The sequence below is a fragment of the Schistocerca piceifrons genome, chromosome 7 (genome assembly GCF_021461385.2).
Source record: "Schistocerca piceifrons isolate TAMUIC-IGC-003096 chromosome 7, iqSchPice1.1, whole genome shotgun sequence".
Lineage (NCBI taxonomy): Eukaryota > Metazoa > Arthropoda > Insecta > Orthoptera > Acrididae > Schistocerca > Schistocerca piceifrons.
In genome coordinates this window covers 582,260,671-582,282,241 of record NC_060144.1, presented here as the reverse complement: position 1 = coordinate 582,282,241, position 21,571 = coordinate 582,260,671, and the positions used below count along the sequence as shown (strand labels likewise).

At 40.8% G+C, this 21,571-nt stretch overlaps 1 protein-coding gene across 2 annotated transcripts in view; it reads left to right on the top strand.

The window, feature by feature from the left end:
• Positions 1-21,571, top strand: part of LOC124805137 — a 167,715-nt gene that overhangs the window by 17,613 nt on the left and 128,531 nt on the right. For both annotated transcript variants that reach the window (XM_047265600.1, XM_047265598.1), the window contains exons 2-3: positions 461-624; positions 8,076-8,304. In XM_047265600.1, the coding sequence (XP_047121556.1) occupies positions 494-624; positions 8,076-8,304 (360 nt within the window). In that variant the 5' untranslated portion in view covers positions 461-493. The remainder of the gene's footprint in view (positions 1-460; positions 625-8,075; positions 8,305-21,571) is intronic.

Below are 21,571 nucleotides of genomic sequence, written 5' to 3'. Positions count from 1 at the left end.
GTGGGGACACATACTCTCACCACACAAATTTGCTGCTCTTAATAGGATTGTTAACAGGGACTGTTGGTATTTTTAGTGCAATACAGTCATAAATGTAACTAGGACAAAACTAAATTATTTTGTAAGAAAACATCAGAGGCCAAGGAGCCCTTGCATCAACCCACAGCAGATAACACTGGTCTGACAGTCTGTGTGTGGAATTTGAACTTAACCGAAATATGTTTTCAAAAAGAAGCACTGCAAACTACCTACTTACCTCTCTTGTACTTTGTAATGACTGTAACCAACCACAGGAGAAAGAACTACTCTCCCTATGTGCTATGCTGCCAGCTCTCGAAACTTCCAGATACTTTTGTAAAATGAGTGATAATCATAAAAAAAAGAGAGTAATTGTATATGTGTATGAAATTCAGTTTTAAATTGTTACATTTATTACTGATTTCGTCTCCTATCTATACAGAATATTTCATGAAACAAGAAAGAAGAATTAAAGATGGGCCTCCTAAGGCTTCCAGATGAAATTCTGCTAATGATTTTCTCACATCTTTCTATTGTTGACCAGGAACGTTTATCAGGAGCATGCCAGAGGTTAAAAACAATTTCATCTGAAAAACGTTTGTATAGGTAAGTTTAACACTTTTATGATATCCAGAATAATCTGATATATAAGCTTTACTGTTTTGTGTTAAAAGAATATTCTTGTTGTACTTAGGTCTTGTATGTAAATACTAAACTAAGAACAGTAGCCTTATTAATAACATTAATCATGGGCCGGTGAGGGGGGGGGGGGGGGGGGATGCAGGAGTGGGGTCATTTGCTTACGGCCATCCAGATGTAGGTTTTCTTCCATGATTTTCCTAAATCTCTGCAAGGAAGTGTTGGGACAGTTCCTTTGAAAGGGCATGGCTGATTTCCGCCCTCATCGTTGAGACAGTCCAAGCTTGTATCTAATGACCTCGATATCAACGGGATGTTGAACCATTATCCTCCTTCCTTCCTCTCTTTCTTTCTTTCTTTCTTTCTTCCTTCCTGTATGTCAAAAATATGAATATTATAGTTGTGCACTCCAAATATATGAGTGCAATTTTCTACAAATCTGGAAGTTATGCTAGTAATAAGATTTACACACACACACACACACACACACACACACACACACACACACTCTGAGGTAACAAAAGTCATAGGACAACAGATGGTGGTAGTAGCACATACACAAGGCATGAAAGGGCAGTACAATGATAGAGCTGTCATTTGTTCTCAGGTGATTCACGTGAAATGGTATCTGACATGATTATGGCTGCGTGACTGGGATCAACAGACATAGAACGCTGAATGGTAGAGGGAGCTAGATGCATAGAACTCTGCATATTGGAAATAGTTAGGAAAATCAATATTCCAAGATCCACCAAGTCAAGAGTGTGCCGAGAATACCAAATTTCAGGCATTACTTCTCACCCTGCACAACACAGAGGCCAGTGGCCTTCACTTATCGGCTGAATGCAATACTGTTTATGTAGAGTTGTCAGTGTTAAAAGACGAGCAACACTGGATGAAATAACAGCAGAAATCAATGTGGGACTTAATGACGAATTTATCCATTAGGACAGTGCGGTGATATCTGGCGTTAATGGACTATGGCAGCACACGACTGATGCGAGTGCTGTTACTCACAGGATGACATCACCTGCAATGCCTCATGTGCGCATGACCGTATGAGGTGGGTTTGGAGTGTGGCACAGACTCAGTGAAGCAATGGACCCACGCTGTCAGCAAGGCGCCGTGCAAGATGATGATGGCTCTGTATTAGTGTAGGCTGTGTTTACATGAAATTGAACAGATCATTGACTGGAGATGGCTATGTTCGGCTACTTGGAGACCGTTTACAGCAATTTGAGGGCTTCACGTTCCCAACCAAAGATGGAATTCTTGTGGATGATAATGCGCCGTGTCACTGGGCCACAGTTGTTTGCAATTGGTTTCAGAAATATTCCAAACAATTCAAGTGAATGATTTGACCACCCAGATCACCCGACGTGAATCCCGTCGAACATTTATGGGACATAATCGAGAGTTCAGTTTGTGCACAAAATTCTGTATCGGCAACACTTTCGCAATTATGGGCAGCTATAGAGGCAGCATGGCTCAATATTTCTTCAGGGGTCTTTCAGTGACTTTTTGAGTCCATGCCATGTTGAGTTGCTGCACTGTGCTGGGCAAAAGGAGGTCCGACATGATATTAGGAGGTATGCCATGACTTTTGTCACGTGTGTGTGTGTGTGTGTGTGTGTGTGTGTGTGTGTGTGTGTGTGTGTGTTTGTTTGTTTGTTTGTTTGTTTGTTTGTTTTAAAATCCTGTCTTTTGAAGACATGGTACGAGGACAAAGAATTTCTCACCCTCCCAGTGATTTTGGGCAAAAAGTGCATCCATTGCTACGAAATATCATTGCTTTGAAACACCCTTTTGAGTTAAAACTCATTGTCCAACTTTTATTTCAGTGAGGTTCTTTCCATGCAGTGTGATTTTTGAAGGACTGCAAAATACTCACCTAGATTGCCATACTCAAAGTATTTTTCAGCCACAATTTCCTTTTGATATGAGGGTATGAACCAAACAAAATCAAATCTTTATTATTACATGACATGCCTCATACAATCAAAGATTGTGATATAGGTGACGTGTCAGTTCTATCATTACATATAGACTAATAAAGTTAATACAAGGTGGTGGTTGTTGTTGTTGTGGTCTTCAGTTCTCAGACGGGTTTGATGCAGCTCTCCATGCTACTCTATCCTGTGCAACCTTCTTCATCTCCCAGTACCTACTGTAACCTACATACTTCTGAATCTGTTTAGTGTATTCATCTCTTGGACTGCCTCAGCGATTTTTACCCTCCATGCTGCCCTCCAATATTAAATTGGTGATCCCTTGATGCCTCAGAATATGTCCTGCCAACCGATCCCTTCTTCTAGTCAAGTTGTGCCACAAATTTTTCTTCTCCCAAATTCTATTCAATACCTCCTCATTAGTTATGTGATCTACCCATCTAATCTTCAGCATTCTTCTGTAGCATCACATTTCGAAAGCTTCTATTCTCTTCTTGTCCAAACTATTTATCGTCCATGTTTCACTTCCATACATGGCTACACTCCATACAAATACTTTCAGAAACGACTTCCTGCCTCTTAAATCTATATTTGATGTTAACAAATTTCTCTTCTCCAGAAACGCTTTCCTTCCCATTGCCAGTCTACATTTTATATCCTCTCTACTTCGACCATCATGAGTTATTTTGCTACCCAAATAGCAAAACCCATTTACAATGTTACAAGGTTATAAAATATATATATAAGCTGGTACTTACCAAACAAAAGCGTTGGTATGTTGATAGAGACAATATAAACAATAAAAAACACACAAACACACACACAGATTTCAAGCTTTCCCAACCCAAGGTTGCTTCATCAGGAAAGGGGGAAGGAGAGGGAAAGACGAAAGGATGTCCGTTTTAAGGGAGATGGTAAGGAGTCATTCCAATCCCGGGAGCGGAAAGACTTACCTCAGGGGGAAAAAGGACAGGTATACACTCGCGCACACACACACATCCATCCACACATATACACACACAGGCAGACATATGTAAATGCAAAGAGGTTGGGCATAGATGTCAGTCGAGGTGGAAGTACAGAGGCAAACATGATGTTGAATGACAGGTGAGGTACGAGCGGCGGCAACTTGAAATTAGTGGAGGTTGAGGCCTGGTGGGTAACAGGAAGAGAGAATATATTGAAGGGCAAGTACCCATCTCGGAGTTATGATAGGTTGGTGTCAGTGGGAAGTATTCAGATAACCCGGACGGTGTAACACTATGCCAAGATGTGCTGGCCGTGCACCAAGGCATGTTTAGCCACAGGGTGATCCTCATTACCAACAAACACTGTCTGCCTGTGTCCATTCATGCGAATGGACAGTTTGTTGTGGTCATTCCCACATAAAATTCTCCGCAGTGTAAATCACGTGGGTGCTTTGCACGTGGCTCTGCCTTTGATCGTGTACACTGTCCGGGTTACCGCACTGGAGTAGCTGGTGGTGGGAGGGTGCATGGGACAGGTCTTACACCAGGGGCAGTTACAAGGGTAGGAGCCAGAGGGTAGGGAAGGTGGTTTGGGGATTTCATAGGGATGAACTAAGAGGTTACGAAGGTTTGGTGGAGGGCGGAAAGACACTATTGGTGGAGTGGGAAGGATTTCATGAAGGATGGATCTCATTTCAGGGCAGGATTTGAGGAAGTCGTATCCCTGCTGGAGAGCTACATTCAGAGTCTGATCCAGTCCCGGAAAGTATCCTGTCACAAGTGGGGCACTTTTGGGGTTCTTCTGTGGGAAGTTCTGGGTTTGAGGGGATGATGAAGTGGCTCTAGCTATTTGCTTCTGTACCAGGTTGGGAGGGTAGTTACGGGATGCGAAAGCTATTTTCAGGTTATTGGTGTAATGGTTCAGGGATTCAGGACTGGAGCAGATTCATTTGCCACGAAGACCTAAGCTGTAGGGAAGTGACCGTTTGATATGGAACGGCTGGCAGCTGTCAAAATGGAGGTACTGTTGCTTGTTGGTGGGTTTGATGTGGACGGATGTGTGAAGCTGGCCATTAGACAGATGGAGGTCAACATCGAGGAAAGTGGCATGGGATTTGGAGTAGGACCAGGTGAATCTGATGGAACCAAAGGAGTTGAGGTTGGAGAGGAAATTCTGGAGTTCTTCTTCACTTTGAGTCCAGATCATGAAGGTGTCATCAATAAATTTGTACCAAACTTTGGGTTGGCAGGCTTGGGTAACCAACCTATCAGAACTCCGGAGATGGGTACTTGACCTTCAATATATTCTCTCTTCCTGTTACCCACCAGGTCTCAACCCCCACTAATTTCAAGTTGCCGCCGCTTGTACCTCACCTGTCATTCAACATCATGTTTGCCTCTGTACTTCCGCCTCGACTGACATCTCTACCCAAACTCTTTGCATTTACATATGTCTGCCTGTGTGTGTATATGTGCGGATGGATATGTGTGTGTGTGTGTGTGTGTGTGTGTGTGTGTGTGTGTGTGTGTGAGTGTTTACCTGTCTTTTTTTCCCCCTAAGGTAAGTCTTTCCGCTCCCGGGATTGGAATGGCTCCTTACCCTCTCCGTTAAAACCCACACCCTTTCGTCTTTCCCTCTCCGTCCCCCTTTCCTGATGAAGCAACCTTGGGTTGCGAAAGCTTGAAATTTGTGTGTGTGTTTGTGTGTTTTTTATTGTTTATAAACAAAAACAATAAAAACACACACACAAATTTGTGTGTTTTTTATTGTCTCTATCAACATACCAACGCTTTCGTTTGGTAAGTTACAGCTTCTTTATGGTGTTACGTCTTCAGAAAGATACTATTTTACATGGCTGTGATTCAAGAAAACTTCTGCACTGTAATAATGCTTGTTTTACAATATTTTTTTAGGTTTGGGTAACAGTGCCCCTTCCATATTGAGTTTATAAAATTCATACCCATATAATCTAATCTAATCTCAGGAGTTTTTTCATACACACAACTGGAAGAAAATATTTCACCCTTTTAGGTGTTTCCAATTAGCTCAAGATTTTCTTACTGCAATAGTACATATGGAGTACATGAAATGATTACATTTACAGATCAATAACACAAGTGGTTGTTAGGTGCCAGGTATCAACCCGTGGTGAAACACTCATATTAGTATGTGGTGTAGCCTCCATTTGTGTCAATGCAGGGGCTGTTTTTGGCATCCAGTGAATCATACAGATGCTAAATACTATCATGGAATATGTTGTTCCATGCCTGCTCAACCTGTTCAGAGTTCTGTAGGAGTTGTTGGTTGATGAGTTGCACAAATCACTTTTTGTACCATCATAACCCACACATGCTCGAATGGAGACAAGTCGGGAGATCGTGCTCTCCAGAGAAGTTGCTGCACATCTTGCAGAGCACATTGAGTTTCATGGGCAGTTTGTGGGTGTGCATTGTCCTGTTGGGACAACTTATCACCTTCCTGTCACGAGAATGGAAAAAGAGTGGGTCTAAAAATATTCTGCATGTACTTAGTGTTGGTTAACATCCTCTCCAGAAACACCAAAGGTGTACAAGAGTTGTAGCTTATTGCACCCTAGACAATAAGGCCTGGTTGGTGCCAGTGTGTCTTGGACAAATACATTCAATGAGACTGTGCTCACGAGGTCTACGGTGTGTACGCAAATGACCATCACTTGAGAGCAGGCACAATCTACTTTCATCTCTGAAGAGCATGGTGGACCGCTCCATGTTCCAAGTGATCCTCTGACAGCACTAGTTAAGCTGCACATGTTGATGCTGTGATGTGGATGGAAGACAAGCTAGATGTGTGTATGGCTGTAGTCCCACTGCTAATAACCAGTTTGCAACAATTCATGTGTTCATAACTTTGTCTACAGCTGTGAAACTGTTCACATGACTACTGACACCAGCATCGTTACACAACTGACACAGCTCGTCCATCTTCTGTGACACTTCTCTGAAAGAACCATCCTGCCACCCAGGACATTTCAAACTCACTCGGTTGCTTGTAGGAAGCACGAGTGCATCTCTGTGGCATAGTTTCCTGCTTACTTCACATGTCTGCAACACACTAAGCCTTCTGGAAAGGATTGACAAGACACTCTGGTAACTGTGCCGCTATACTATCTGTTGGCGGATTACAATGAAACCATTACCAGTACATCTACTATCCCCCAAGTTGTCATCATTGGATCAAGATCGACATAATCGTTTCAGGTGTACTAATTTTTTTCCCCAGCATTGTAGTTTTAGTCTGTGGTTAGGTAACATCTCTTTATCTAGTCTCATACTAACACAAGGAGCAGCCCCCTCCCCCCCCCCTCAAAAAGTTGTAGATTTCTCTTTGTGAAAACAAGAGTCTCTCTTTCTTTCTTACACACACACACACACACACACACACACACACACACACACACACACACACACACTGATGAACAGTCCACAAAAAGTCAAGATTGCTCCTGAAGCACATGCTCTTGCACCTCATACTCATACTGGCATGGAAGATGTTTGACAGTGTCATATAGAACTAAGATGTTGTTGTCCGAATGTCTGTGTCTCTGTTTTATTGCCATCTGTCATATGACACACTTCTGTTTCCTGCATTTGTTTATTTACTTTTATTAACATTTCATGTACTAAGACAGGAATATCAGTTCAACTTTGGCTTGGGTGGAGAAATAATTTCTGATCTTTTTGGAAGATCAATTCCAGCATTTATTCAGCATGATTTAGGGAGGCCAGATAGAATATTTGTCATCATATTAACTGTGCTCTTACATCACAAGTGCTAAGTCTCCCTGCAGTATGTCCTATGTTCCCATAACTTTCCTGGCCTCAACCTTTGTTCGTCACTGTCCTTCACCCACCTGTTCTCTTCCCTATTCCACTCCAGCACTACGCCCTTATGTTCCACCATTGCACCCACAGTCTTTTTACTTTTCTCCTCTCCCCTCCTCCCCACCCCGCCCTCTGTCTAATCTCGCAACTGCACCTTGCCATCCTCTCCTCTCACTACCTTATCCCTATGTGCTCCCACAAGCAGCACTTTACCATTGCCCACCCTTACCCTGCTATCCTTCCCTCTCTCTGCCCCAGCCTCCTCCTTACCCTCACCACACAGATTGTGTTTCCCATGATGCTCTGTTGCTTGCAGTCTGGCCTCTGTAGTCAGAGACTGTGGTCACATATGTATGAGTTGTGTTTGCATGAATGTGTGTGTACATGTTGTCTAACTAAGAAGAAGAACTTTTGGCCAAAAGCTTACTTGTTTTAGCAGTCTTTTTATTGTGCCTGTCTGTGACTCATCATTACCACTATGTGGTGAGTACCACTCAATCATTTCCTTAATATTGTTATTAAGTTATTAAGAATTTTAACCTCACTTTTCCTTATGCATTTGTTTGCAGCCAGATCTCCAACTATGCTCCTTACCTCAGATTGGATTTATATGTTCACTGTATGTATTTCATTTTTGCAGGTTTGTAAGCTTGTTTGGACAGTTTTCCTGTCCAAAAGAGATGTTCCACCTTGTGCTGAAGCCAAGATATCGAGGTATTATTCATTTAGATATAACAAGCTGCTATTGGCTTCCACCTGGTGACATTTGCAAACATGTATCAAAAATGGATCAACTAGAGAGTTTATATGCTGTGGATACACAGCTTGATGTGTTTCATATTATACAGCTTTCGCAGAAACTTCGGAATGTAAGTACACATACACTTAACAGCAGACTAATTATACAATTTATTACCAAATGCTCCAGTTCTTGATGGGCTAGTGTACCATAGTTTAAGCAAACACTTGTTTTTTTATGTTTTTTGGGTTTTATAATTCAGCTGATAAAATCACAACCCTTATATGACCATTTTGTTGTGTGTCTGGCATCTGTCTGTTAAAACACCTTTTTCTCAGGAATGATGTCAAGTTGAGATGTATGTCAAAGGATAAGGTCAATAGTCCCTTGGCACTGTAAAATATTTAAGCTTCTAAGTTAGCTCAATCAAAAGATATGGCCATTTATGTCACATAATGTGATATTCGCAAACTCGCTCACCAGAACCTATAGATGAGCTATCTGTATCTATATATGTAATTGAGTTTGTACAGAACCCTCGGGGTGTGAGTTCTACTCACACTAATGACCAGTATTTTTTTTCCCAATTTAAACTCGATGACTGCTGTGCACCACTGAGAATTTTGATACCCACTTTGAAAAGATATAGACTATGACTGGAATTAAATGCAAGCGCATGCCAACCAGAGACATAATATTCAGCACCAGTGCCATTTTGCTGCGTCTGAGAAATGATGTATTATCAGTGTCTCACATCTATGGTGAATGGTGATCCCATTCAAGGCTATTTGTTTTTATAAAAAGTAGTCACAGTTGATTTTTAGAGATTTTTATGACCGTTTTTAAGTATATAGTTTGTTTTTCAGTATTGAATTTTCTGGAACACTGTATTTCAGTCGAAAGTATCTGAAAATTTTGCTATTTAGTTGGAAAGAATCATTTTGAATAGTTTCTTAGTGCATTTTAATTCCACAATGCCTTGTAACGTTATTTCTTGTGATGGGCTTTTTTTCCTCTTGTAGATTACAGACTGATCATTGTCATTGCTTAACAAACTATTTTTCTAGATCTATACCTACAAACGTACTCCGCAAACCACTGTACAATATGTGACAGAAGGTACCTTATATCACTACTAGTCATCTCCTTTCCTGTTCCACTCGCATATAGAGCAAGGGAAAAATGACTGTCTATATGCCTCCACATGGAGTCCTAATTTCTCATATCCTATCTTCACGGTCATTGTGTGAAATTTACGTTGGCTGCAGTAGAATTGTTCTGCAGTCAGCTTCAAATGCCAGTTCTCTAAATTTTTTCAATAGTGTTTCTCAAACAGAATGTTGCCTTCCCTGCAGCGATTCTGTGTTCCCTAAGCATTTCCGTAATACCTACTGGTAACAAATCTAGTTGCCTACATCTGAATTGTTTTGATGTCTTCATTTACCAGACACATGAGCAGTACACAAGAATATGTTGCATTAGTGTTCTGTACATGGTCTCCTTTACAGATGAAACACACAGTCGTAAAATTCTCCCGGTAAACCAAAATTGACCATTTGACTGCCCTACTACAAGCCTTACCTGTGATGTTTAAAGCTTTCCGGCGTTGGAGCAAGTCTTACCTGCTTGTCCTATTTCATATAACTTTACAGTGTTAACACCTGGATATTTAATTGACATGAGTGTGTAAAACAGCACACTACTAGTGCTGTATATGAACATCACGTGATTGTTTTTCTTACTTATCTGTTTTAGCTTATATTTTTCTACATTTAAGGCTAATTGCCATTCATCACACTAGCTAAAAATTTAGTCTAAGTCGTCTTGTATCCTCCTGAAGTCGCTCAATGTTGCCGCCTTTCCATACACCACAGCATTATCAACAAACAGCCACAAATTGCTGCTCACCCTGCCCATCTTATCATTTTTGTACATAAAGAATAATAGCGGTCCTGTCCTCTTGACAATACCCTTGTCTCTGATGATCACTCACTGACAAGGACAATGCATGGATTTTTATTACTTAAGAAGTTTTCAAGCCACTCATATATCTGGGAACCTGTTCTGTGTGCTCGTACCTTCATTAACAGGGTGCAGTGTGGCACCATGTCAAATGCTTTTTGGAAATCTAGGAATATGGAAGTTGCCTGTTGCCCTTCATCGATAGTTCATAGAATATCATGAGAAAACGGCAGCTGAATTTTGTACAAATAATGCTTTCTAAAACATTGCTGATTTGTGCACACCCAAGTATTTCCTTCTCACAGACATTTATTGCATTCGGAATAGATTATATTCCAGAATTCTACAACAAACTGATTTTAAGGATATGGTTTGTAACTTTGCAGATCTCTTCTTTTACCCTTCTTGTGCACAGGAGTTATGTATGCTTGTATCCAGTTGCTTGGTACTTTGCACTGGACGAGAGAGTCACGGTAAATGCAAGCTAAGTAAGGGTTATTGGTGTAGAGTACTTTTTGTAAAATTGAACTGGGAATTCCATCCAGTCTTGATGACTTATTTGTTTTGAACTCTTGCAATTGCTTCTCTGTGTCAGGGATGCCCATTACTACATCCTCTGTGTGGGAATCTGTGTGGTTGTCTAATGACAGCATGTTTATACAGTATGATTCTTTTGCGTGAAGAACTTCTTAAATGCGAAATTTAAAACTTACCTTTTGCTAGTTTTTTACTACCCTACCAGACTGATCAATGAGTGATTGGATAGATTCCTTCAACCTGCTTAGCGAATTTACAGTGGACCAGAATTTTCTGAGGTTCTTGGCAAGATCTTTTGCTAACAAGGGGAACTCCCTTTGAACCCCCCCCCCCCCCCCTTCTCTCCCATCCCTCTCCCCTCAGATGTAGTGGTAAGATAGTTCAGTGGTTAGCTTGTCAAAAACTGAACACTGATCAAGCATGAAAACAGGAAGAAGTTGAACTGAACTGTGAAAAAAGAAGCATAATAGAAACAATGAACAGTCCAAGTGTAAGACATGCAACATTTAGCAAATTAGAAGAGGGAGAGCCACAGCATCATGGTTATGTGGTCATGGTGTTGGATTGCAAAGCAGGAGATCCACGTTTAGATCTCCCTCATGCTCCACTCGCCCCCCCCCCCCCCCACTCCCCTCACACACACACACACACACACACACACACACACACACACACAAAATTATCAACTGTCCATCCAGTCATTGATGTGTCTGTTCGCTATATTCAAATTTGTGTCTGTGTTGTGGCGTAACATCTATTTGCAACAGCGGGGTGAAATGAAGGGATCTATAATGAAAATTTATTCCAAGATCTTGTATGTTTTTAGCTGTAATGGACTGTGGAATCCTGTGATCACAAGGCTGTGAGCCTGCAGATATTCTTACCTCCTGTTTCTTCTACACAAGTATCACACCTCATGACTCTTGCATTCCATTTTAAAAGCATTGAATTCCTTTGTTGTAAAGTAGCTCACACTCATTTATTTATTGTTTTTCATTTCTGTGAAAAGTCTATGCAGCATCTTGCCTGTTCTCACTATTTATCACAATTATTTGCATCAGTAATATATTCTTACCACCCGACTCTTATTCTGTAACCAATGTATGGTATGATAATTGCCAGGACTACAGAAAGAGAAACGGACAATTCATAATTTTGTGAAAAAGGAAAAAAAAGATAGGGCATAAGGGAGATCTGAACACTGATCTCCTGCTTTCCAGTCCAACACCATGACCACATAACCAGGACACCGTGGCCCCTGCCCAATGGCTCGATGCAGCACATCTTGAGCTTAGATGAGCTTAGACCATTCATTCTTTCTATTTTGCTTTGTTTTTCACAGTTCAGTACACCTTCTCCTGTTTTCATGCTCAATCTGTGTTCAGTTTTTGACGAGCTATCCACTGTACCATCTTACCATTAAATCTGAGGTAGGTGTGGTGGGGAATTTCCCTTGTAAGATATGACAGTGGTAATTTCTTAGACTATATGGAGAATTTTATTTGATATGGCTCAAAGGAGTGTTGATGGAAGTTCAAATGGTGCTCCAGGCCAGTTAGAATATAGTCCCTATTAATATCTTTGTTGTATTAGCCATTTCAGTTTTCCATAGACTCTTCACCCCCATTTGATTTGCCAGTGTCCTAGAAAAATACTTGTTTTACATTCCAACAAGGTCCTTTTGTAAACTTGCAGTTTTGTGGATTTTACAAGCCTGTCTTTAGTTTTATTATCTGACAGTAATGATCAGAGAGACCAAGACCTTTTGTAAATACATACTTCACAGTTTTTCCTATTGATATGTATAGGTATAGCTGCTGAACTATTTGATATCCTAGTAACATTGCTTACTATTTATGACATGCCAAAAGTTTTCCAAAATGTTCAGGAAGTTGTAGGGATTCCAGTAGTGAATGGCCACATGATATAGCAGAATAACAGTAAATGCAGTTAACAAACACTTTATGACCGACACCAGACAAACATCAGAAACGCATGCCTACAATACAGTTGTTCATAGCTAACTGAGCAGGCTAGAGTGTCAGAGGTAACCCTTCTGTGGAGGGCTAAGCTCACATCACTGCCAAAGAGTCATATTTATGTAATACTGGCTGAGAACCCACTGTTGCCCAGGTATGTGTTTATTCCAATTCCATTAGACCATCTCCTCCTCCCTCTCTCTCTCTCTCTCTCTCTCTCTCTCTCTCTCTCTCTCTCTCTCTCTCTTCCTCCCCCCCTCTCTCTCTCTCTTCCCCCCCCCCTCTCTCTCTCTTCCTCTTCCCCCCCCCCTCTCTCTCTCTCTCTCTCTCTCTCTCTCTCTCTCTCTCTCTCTTCCTTCTCTCTCTCTCTTCCTTCTCTCTCTCTCTCTCTCTCTCTCTCTTCCTTCTCTCTCTCTCTCTCTCTCTCTCTTCCTTCTCTCTCTCTCTCTCTCTCTTCCTTCTCTCTCTCTCTCTCTCTCTCTCTCTCTCTCTCTCTCTCTCTCTCTCTGTCCATCTCCTCCTCTTTTACTGCATGAATGGTGAAACTGTAATAAGCAATAAACTTTTTCCTTTTCATCATTTTGCCAAGAGTCTGAGTGAGAAAAGATCTTATACAGGTTTGAAATTATGTGGAAAGTTTATTGCAAATCAGTAAATACTCTCATTCTCAAATACTGGATGAATATAGTCTGGCTATTTGCATTTTGTAAGCTACATTTCTTTTTCACCCTTCACACCCACACTTTTGACGGGCAGGTGGTTTTTATCCGTATAGTGGTTCTTTCGAGACTGTAAGTGATATTTGTACCAAGTGTGATTGAAATCGATCCATTAGTTTAGAAGGAGAACACACATACGTATTATTTTATAATAGTTATAGATTTCACAGCAATCGACGTTGAGGTCTCCACAGATCCCCCTTGCCCCTCCCCCCCCCTCTCTCCCCTCACCCTCACTGTGTGGAGCACTGGCAGAAGGAGGTCAATGAAGGTCACAGCTGGTGTCTTGTTCTTCGCACATTTGCACATGACCAGCCATGCTATGTCCAGCTGTAGGCAGGAAATGACTGGACCATTTCTCAGTGAAGAAGCACAGCGATGGTGCCCTTCCCGCCCTCATTAATGCGGGTGATACTGGCTAAGGTAGGAAGGATGTCATCAGATATGTACAAAGTGAGATTGCTGATTAGTGTTGAAGTTCTCATGTAGTGGCAGTGGGAGGGTTTGACAAACGAGTTTGTACACTGTCATCTATATCTTTGTGCATGTTATCTTCTGTCTGAGCAGTGCTTGAGTTGTCAGTGCTGGATGTACCATGCAAAATCCAGGCAGGTTTGGTGCGATGCATGGAGACGGTGGGCCTGGTGTGGTATTAATGTCATTCACTGTGTCATGCCTGATGCCCGTTTGTTTATATGTCACACACAGTACATGGGTAACAAAGCAGTTGCCCACATAGAAGATGCATGCACGCTGTTGGAAAATTTCACCATACTGACCTGCATTAAGTGCTGAATATGTCCCTGTATCTGGTCTGTCGACTCTGCTGCTGTTGCTCTCTCATCACTTGTATTTGTGGATAGTGGTGCTGATATCATTGTAATTGTCTTAGGGCAGGTTCCAGAGCATCCAGTTCCCTACCTAACAAATGTGACCGAGCTTTCAGTTCTAAATTTTCATTGTGTATATTGAGCCCGTCCTTTTGACTTCTTCGTAACTCTGTGTCACCACTTGTAGTTCGGACTCCGAAGTCCGATGATCATTAAGTAGCTGTGAATGGACACCTTGTGTAGATTCCAAATGGGATTGCCCTGGAACAAACCTCTCCAAAGTGTCAGAGCAATATGCTGGTATACTGCCAGTGATACTGGGTACTGACTCTGCACTGCTCGCTTGCCTGAGGATACCTCATTTTAAGTCAGAGGAGAGGTGAATTCAGTGGAGAAAATCTGTGCCAAAGAATGATTCATGAAAATCTGTGACCAAAAACTGCTGTGTAAATTTCTTGTGTAACTCACAGTCCACAGTGTTAGTAGAGGTTCCAAATAGCCTGATATGAGTTTCATCTGTGGCCCATAGTTGAGCAACAGATATCATAAGTTCCATTTGTAGTTGTTCCACAGGCATGCTCCTCACTTCATAGCCAGTGTCTGTAAAGAAGTATTTATTTGTTGCATTGTCTAACACATACAGTCTACTACTGTCACTTGTAGGTAGGGCAAAACTTGTTTGACCCACACACTTGAACCGTAGGCTGTGTCCCGTGATCCAGATCGCCTGTTGTGGACTGTGTCACATCTGGGTGGTTGCATGGTGTGGACCATTTGCATGTCTTGTCATTGAAGCATGACTGAAACCAACACAGCCGCAACCATGCCCCCTGACTCTTGTGAACTCGTATTGCAGGCGAGCAGTCTTACTTATGTAATGTTATGGGAGATAGGTTCCACACTTTTTTGCAAAAGCTGCAAACCCAAAAGATGAATATAATGCAATATTTCACGTCATTGATGGTGATGTCCCCACAAAGCTGTTACTAATTTCTCCCTCATTGCCTGTTTTTATATTCATGACTACATATATTATTATATTAGCTTTAGGGGCTGAGACTCTTTCCAGGATTTCATTTAATTTAGTGAAGAAAGTGTCCCCATTACCACTAAGTGAGCAGTACATGCACAGAATGATTAACTTTTTCTGGATGTCTTTCTTTGTTAGTTCAATGTGTGCCACTTCAAAATATTTATCTACACCTATTGTGATCATATCCTCTCTAACTTTAAATTGTGTCCCACTTCTAGTGTAAATACGTGATCCCCCTCTTTTAAGGTAATTTTACAGTAGCAACTTCTCGACTGATATGCTCTACACCAGTGCTCTGTAATGCATATCACAGTGCAGTGTAGAGACTGTAATTCATCTTCAGCGTTGTGCACTTTATTTTTAATATGCTGCATAGTTTGGTGAAGAATAGATTATTCTAAGAAAATTTCTGTGATGTTAGTCCTAGTGATTTCCTTCTGTCTGATGACTGATGACTGTCCACTTTGATATGGTACATTCTATCTTCTGTATGTTCATTGAAGAAATCTCCTAAACAGCTTGAGAAACTTTTAAGGGGTGGAGCCTGTTGTCAAAAAAAAAAAAAAAAAAAAAGGTCCTACACCTCTTACCTATGTCAACAGATATTTGACCAAGTGTCTCCCCTTACCCATTTTCTGTACTCCTTTTCCTAGCCTTGTTGAGACACAGACCATGCTGAGTGTATCCACGCTTACTGACACTCCCCATTGGCACCAGTGCAGTGTGCACCCCTGCAGCACTCATCAGTGCCATTTCCAGCTCTGAATTAACTGGCCATACAGCACTGCCAGCATCAGGCCAGTCATGCCACCAGAACCGCTCAACTGGTCACACAGTGGTGCCGCCAATTCGGGAAGCCGTCTTGCTCAGGTCACCACCTATATTGTTCGCCCCATTCGTGTGTGAGGCTGTTAGGTGCCCCATCCACTATTGCTATCTGGTCACCTTTTGTGAAGTCCTTACACAATGGCCCTAAACCTCAGTCACTTGATTCAGCCCTGCTCTTGGCTTTTAAATGCTAGTTACCTGGTATCCTTCTCCAAACTTATCCTATCATCAGTGGCCTTCCCCTTTGTCTTGACTGCTACTAACAATGCTGCTCTTTTCTTCCTAACATTAGCGGTATTTGTAGGCTTCCTACCCACTGGCAGAGTCTGCTACACATTTCCTACTACCACACCAACTTAAGGTTCTTCTTCCCTTGACTCTGGCGGCTGGAACCTGTTACTGATAGACACAAAAAAACTGTCAGATTGCATCCTACTCGTACCAACTGTCAGTTCCAAGCCACCCCTCTCATCATTGTCTTCCTTCATTCTCTATAGTCCCTTCTTAGCAGCTTCCAACTGTGTCTGAAGAGTGCAAGAAGATATTTCTTTCTTGCTCTTTTATCAAACTGTTCCTGCTGCATCTTTTACACTTTCAAGAGAGTGCCTTATTGACCTCCTCAGAGGTCCCCCCCCTCCCCCCCCCCCCACACCCCAGTAAAACCATTTGTTACCACTCCCACAGTGTATCACTACTTACTTTTCTATGACAACTTCCACAGTTTCCATTCATGCTCAGATAAAATAAAGGAGAAAGAAAAAAAACCTAAATATATAAAAGTGAAATAATTTCTGGAGATGTATTGCATTTATTTTGCTGTAAAAGTAATTAACCTCATAACATTGTGTTAAGTCATCTGTTCAGTTACTCTGAGACCATTTGACTCATCTCTCAGTTATTTTGAGACCGTAATGGTATTGAAACAGGAGGTGAAACGGAGAAGGCGGAATATAAACCTTTTTGTACAAAACTGTTTCATTTAGGAAGATCATGCTGTAGTTCCTCTTTTAAATCATCACACTGTTGGGCGGCGGGCTAGTAGTAATAACGATTTTAATCATATATATTCAACCATAAGTAATAGGAGAAAGTATTTGAAATATTGGAATTTTATTCACCGTCTTTTACGAGAGCCTGGAAACAATTTCTGTGGTCAGCCAGAAAGTGATGGAGAACATACTGACCATAGTTCCCAGTCTGCAATCCACATTCTTGTCCAGCCCACTGAAAGAAATGCTTCTATTCTCTATTTGCTCATCGGCATCAGGACTATGATTATAAATGAGGATTTTGAGTTCCAATTGATGGATATATTTGATAAAGTTTCACATGTTCATCATTGTAATATTCATTATGTTAAAACTGACAATAAATCTCTTTATCCTAAACAGCACTATGAGCAGTTCAGAGGCAACTTCTACGGTAAGTTCCTATTAAATTGTCTTTCGCCCTGACTTGTGATAATCAAAATAATTGCTCGCCACAAAAGTGGAAAATAATTGTCACCACTTGCCATGCGCATTTGTTAACATTACAGGTGGCACACTAACAGTTACTTCTGTGAAATCTAAGTGATCCAGATTGGTGTACGGTCCTCGTGAGTTTACTTTCTATTATTACTGAAAATATGCGTTTAGTAACAGCCTGTCTCTGATGTCATCCGAGGTGGCACGTACTGATGCAGATCGTACAGTGGCTGAGTGTGAAGTGAAGCCTAGTCTTGCCTCTCAGGTTGTATTGATATATGTGGCGCAGCGGATGGCCAAAGGAACACCTGCTGTCATCCATTCTATGCCCATGGTAGCAGCCTCTAAACATCCGTTTTCTCAGACACACAATATTTTATAACACTGTTGTGTATTAATTTAGAATTTTTGTAATTTTTGTATGGATGTAGTTAAGTTGGTTAAAATCACAGAAAAAGTTTTAGCTCGCTTGCATTTAAACTTTGCTGTCTAGAATTTTCAGAATGGAACTGACAGTGGAACCTGACCTATATACTACAACTTTAAGAGACCTTGTGTTTGTTGTTATTTACATCCCGGCATTGAAACCATTTATAGTTCTATTATTTAATAGGTTTCAACAAATCAAAACTTTCTAGCATTAATATAACAGATACTTAATCTACTGCAAATAAGAATGTTTTAGTTCCAAATATAGTTTTCTGAAAATCACTTGAAAAATATTAAAGGTAGCTCAATGTGGTTACATAATTAATGTTTTTATGTTGAACTGAAGCTTCATACAAATTTTCATATTTCTACATCTAATATTTAGCACCTTCCATTTTTCTTAAAAACACGGATTCTTACCAAAATATTTCTTTAGTCACGTTGAGACTTGTACCAGTTAATTTTGACATACGAGGGTATTTCGGAAAGTAAAGATACACCGTACACCAGAGGAACAGAAGAGTTGTGGCGAGCAAGTTGGCAACACTGGTGTTAACCTTGAACCGTTAGCTTTCTCCTCGCAGTCGTTCGGCAGTGGAACATTGCTTCTGGTTGGAGTACATCGTGTTTAAAATGGCTGCGCCAATTCAGAATCCCGCCAAATGCGAAGTGCGCTCCATCATATGTTTTCTTCATGAAAGGTCAGCGACCAGCGGATATTCACAAAGAAATTGTTTCTGTTTGTGGGAACACTATGAATCGACAAAATGTAATCTAAATGGTGTCGTCATTTCTCTGAAGGTAGGACCAATGTTCATGACGAACGAAGAACAGGTTGGCCATCTGTGATTGTTGATGCCCTTCTTCGGAGAACGGAGGAAGCAGTTCGTGCGAATAGATGTCTCACATTGAAAGAATTGCATCAGATCATACCGGACATGTCAATGAGAACTCTTTATGACGTTGTGACTGTCAAGTTAGGGTACAGGAAATTTTTTGCATGCTGGGTTCCAATACAGTTAACGGAAGAACACAAAAAGAAAAGGATGGGCTTTGCACTTGGCTTCCTCACACGCTATGCTGAAGCAGGTGATGAGTTCCTTGATCACATTGTGACAGGTGACGAGACATGGGTTTATCACCATACATCTGAATCCAAGCAACAATCAATGCAATGGCGCCATTCGAATTCACCAAAAGCCAAGAAATGCAAAACTTCAATTTCAGCGAAGAAAATCATGGCTTCTGTTTTTTTGGGACAGACAAGGCATTCTTCTGTTGGAATTTATGGGAATGCTGACAAGTGGAGTCCGCTTGCTTCATGACAATGCTCGGCCTCACACAGCGCTCGTAACCAAAGCACTACTCAAACAATTCAAATGGGACTTATTGGACCATCCGCCATACAGCCCGGACTTTGCACCCAGCGACTTCCATGTCTTCCGTTACCTGAAGTCACATCTTGGTGGAAAATCATTCCACGACGATGAAGAGATCAAAGATGAAGTTGAAATGTGGTTCTGACAACAGGCGGCAACCTTCTATGACTGTAGGATACAAAAGTTTGTGCACCGACTTAACAAATGTTTGGATAACAGGGGTGATTATGTCGAAAAATAACAAATAATCCGGTTAATAAGATGTAACTGAAGTTTTCTAAATAAATGTTCTATTTAAGGACTGCAAGCCATTGTATCTTTACTTTTCGAAATGCCCTCATACATCTGCACATTATGACCAATTTTTTTGGGTTTCTAGCTTTATTAATTAGCACCACTTATTTTTTTCTTAAAACGATGTATTTAGGGAAAAATATTGACCTGATCATTCTGAGGTTTGATAGTTTACAAATTAATATACACATGCTAACAAAGTTTGGAAAAGCAACTTGAACTTTTAATTCCATTCTTAAATTATGGTGCAATACGTGTGTGCTATGCACAGTCATGTTATGGTGTCATGGCACTACTAGCAGTGAGCTGGGGTAAGTCCTGGCATACTCACTTGCATCTGTAACTCTCAAATGATACAGCACTTGTTTTGTCACAACACGATCATCAGAATGACAGATATCGAAATAACTGACTGTGAGAATAGAAGAACAACTGAAATTGCTCAACAGAGGGAAGGCCACTGGACCTGATAGGATACTAGTATGTGTCTAGATAGAGTAAGTGAAAAACCTTACTCCTTTTGTAGTAGAAGTGTACTGGAGGTAGCTGAAGGACGAAGCATTCCTTACTGATTGGAAAAAAGTGCAGGTCATTCCTGTTTTCAAGAAGGGTCATTGAACAGCTGCACTATAGGCCTATACCTCTGACGTTGGTCTGTTGTAGAATTTTGGAACATGTTTTATGTTCACTTATTACGACGTTTACAGGGACAAATATCTGCAGGAATCAACGTGGGTTCTGAAAACAATGATTGTCTTCCAGCCAATAATACCATGTGATCATTTCATTTCCCAACACTTGAATATCTTTCTTCAGTCTGAGGATACTTACCAGACATGATTGATAGAGGAAATAGAGACAATGCCAAGAAGAGCAGTGCATTTAATTATGGGTTCATTTAGCAAAAATGGAAGCATCAAGGAGATGTTAACCAACTCCATTGACAGACACTACAAGAGAGTGGTTCTGCATCACAATGCACTTCACTGTTAACGTTCTGAGAATGTACAGATGCTTACCAACGATGTTCTTATCGCAAACCATTTGTGACTAGAACATTAAAAGGTGGAATGACAGCTGTACACAAAGTACCCTCTGCGACACAGCGTAAAGTAGCTTGCAGGGTGTAGACGTAGATGTTATTTCACTACTAGTGCTAGTTGAGTAACACCAGACATACATACATTAACAAAATGCTGTACCAAAATTACATCTAACAGACATTCCAAACAACATTAGATACTCCCAAACCCGATACAGTGATGTCACATCTTCACTTGTATAACAAGAAAAAAAGACACTAATGTAGGTGTGTGCAGCAAAAGGGATGTGTACAATACATGCAGATGTGTACAGTTTGTTATGAGTGTGAGTTCAGTATGGAAAGAAAACTCAGACTGAGAATACAGTGTGCAGGTAAACCTTCAGCATAATAAACACTAAATGTGCTAAAAATAGTATTCAGAATTTGAAACAGATAAAAAACTGCTGAAATCACACTAGTCACTCACTTGCCATTTTGTTACAGTTAGTGTGCTGACTGCATAGTATGTACACCAAACGCAAAAAAGAGAAAGATGACAGTTGGCACAGTAACTAATAACAGAAAAAAGTATGAGAATTCCAAGATGCTAGTAAGTGTTTGTACAGTTCAAGAGGTGAATCAGAAATACAGAATGTTAATTATGAAAATAGGAATACTCTAGAATTAGGCCTAGATGAAGTGCAAAAGCCTCATGAGGTATGAAGAATTGTAAGATGCAAGGAGATAATTGTGTTCCAATACAAATGATTAATCCTGGGGCAAAGTAATATGAGAGAAACTTTCAAAATTGTTTACAAAGTATCAGTAAAGGATGATTGTTCCGAAAAACTGGAATAATGCCATAATGATTCTACTCCAAAGTACAGGAGGCAGACAACGTCAAAAATTCGATGGAC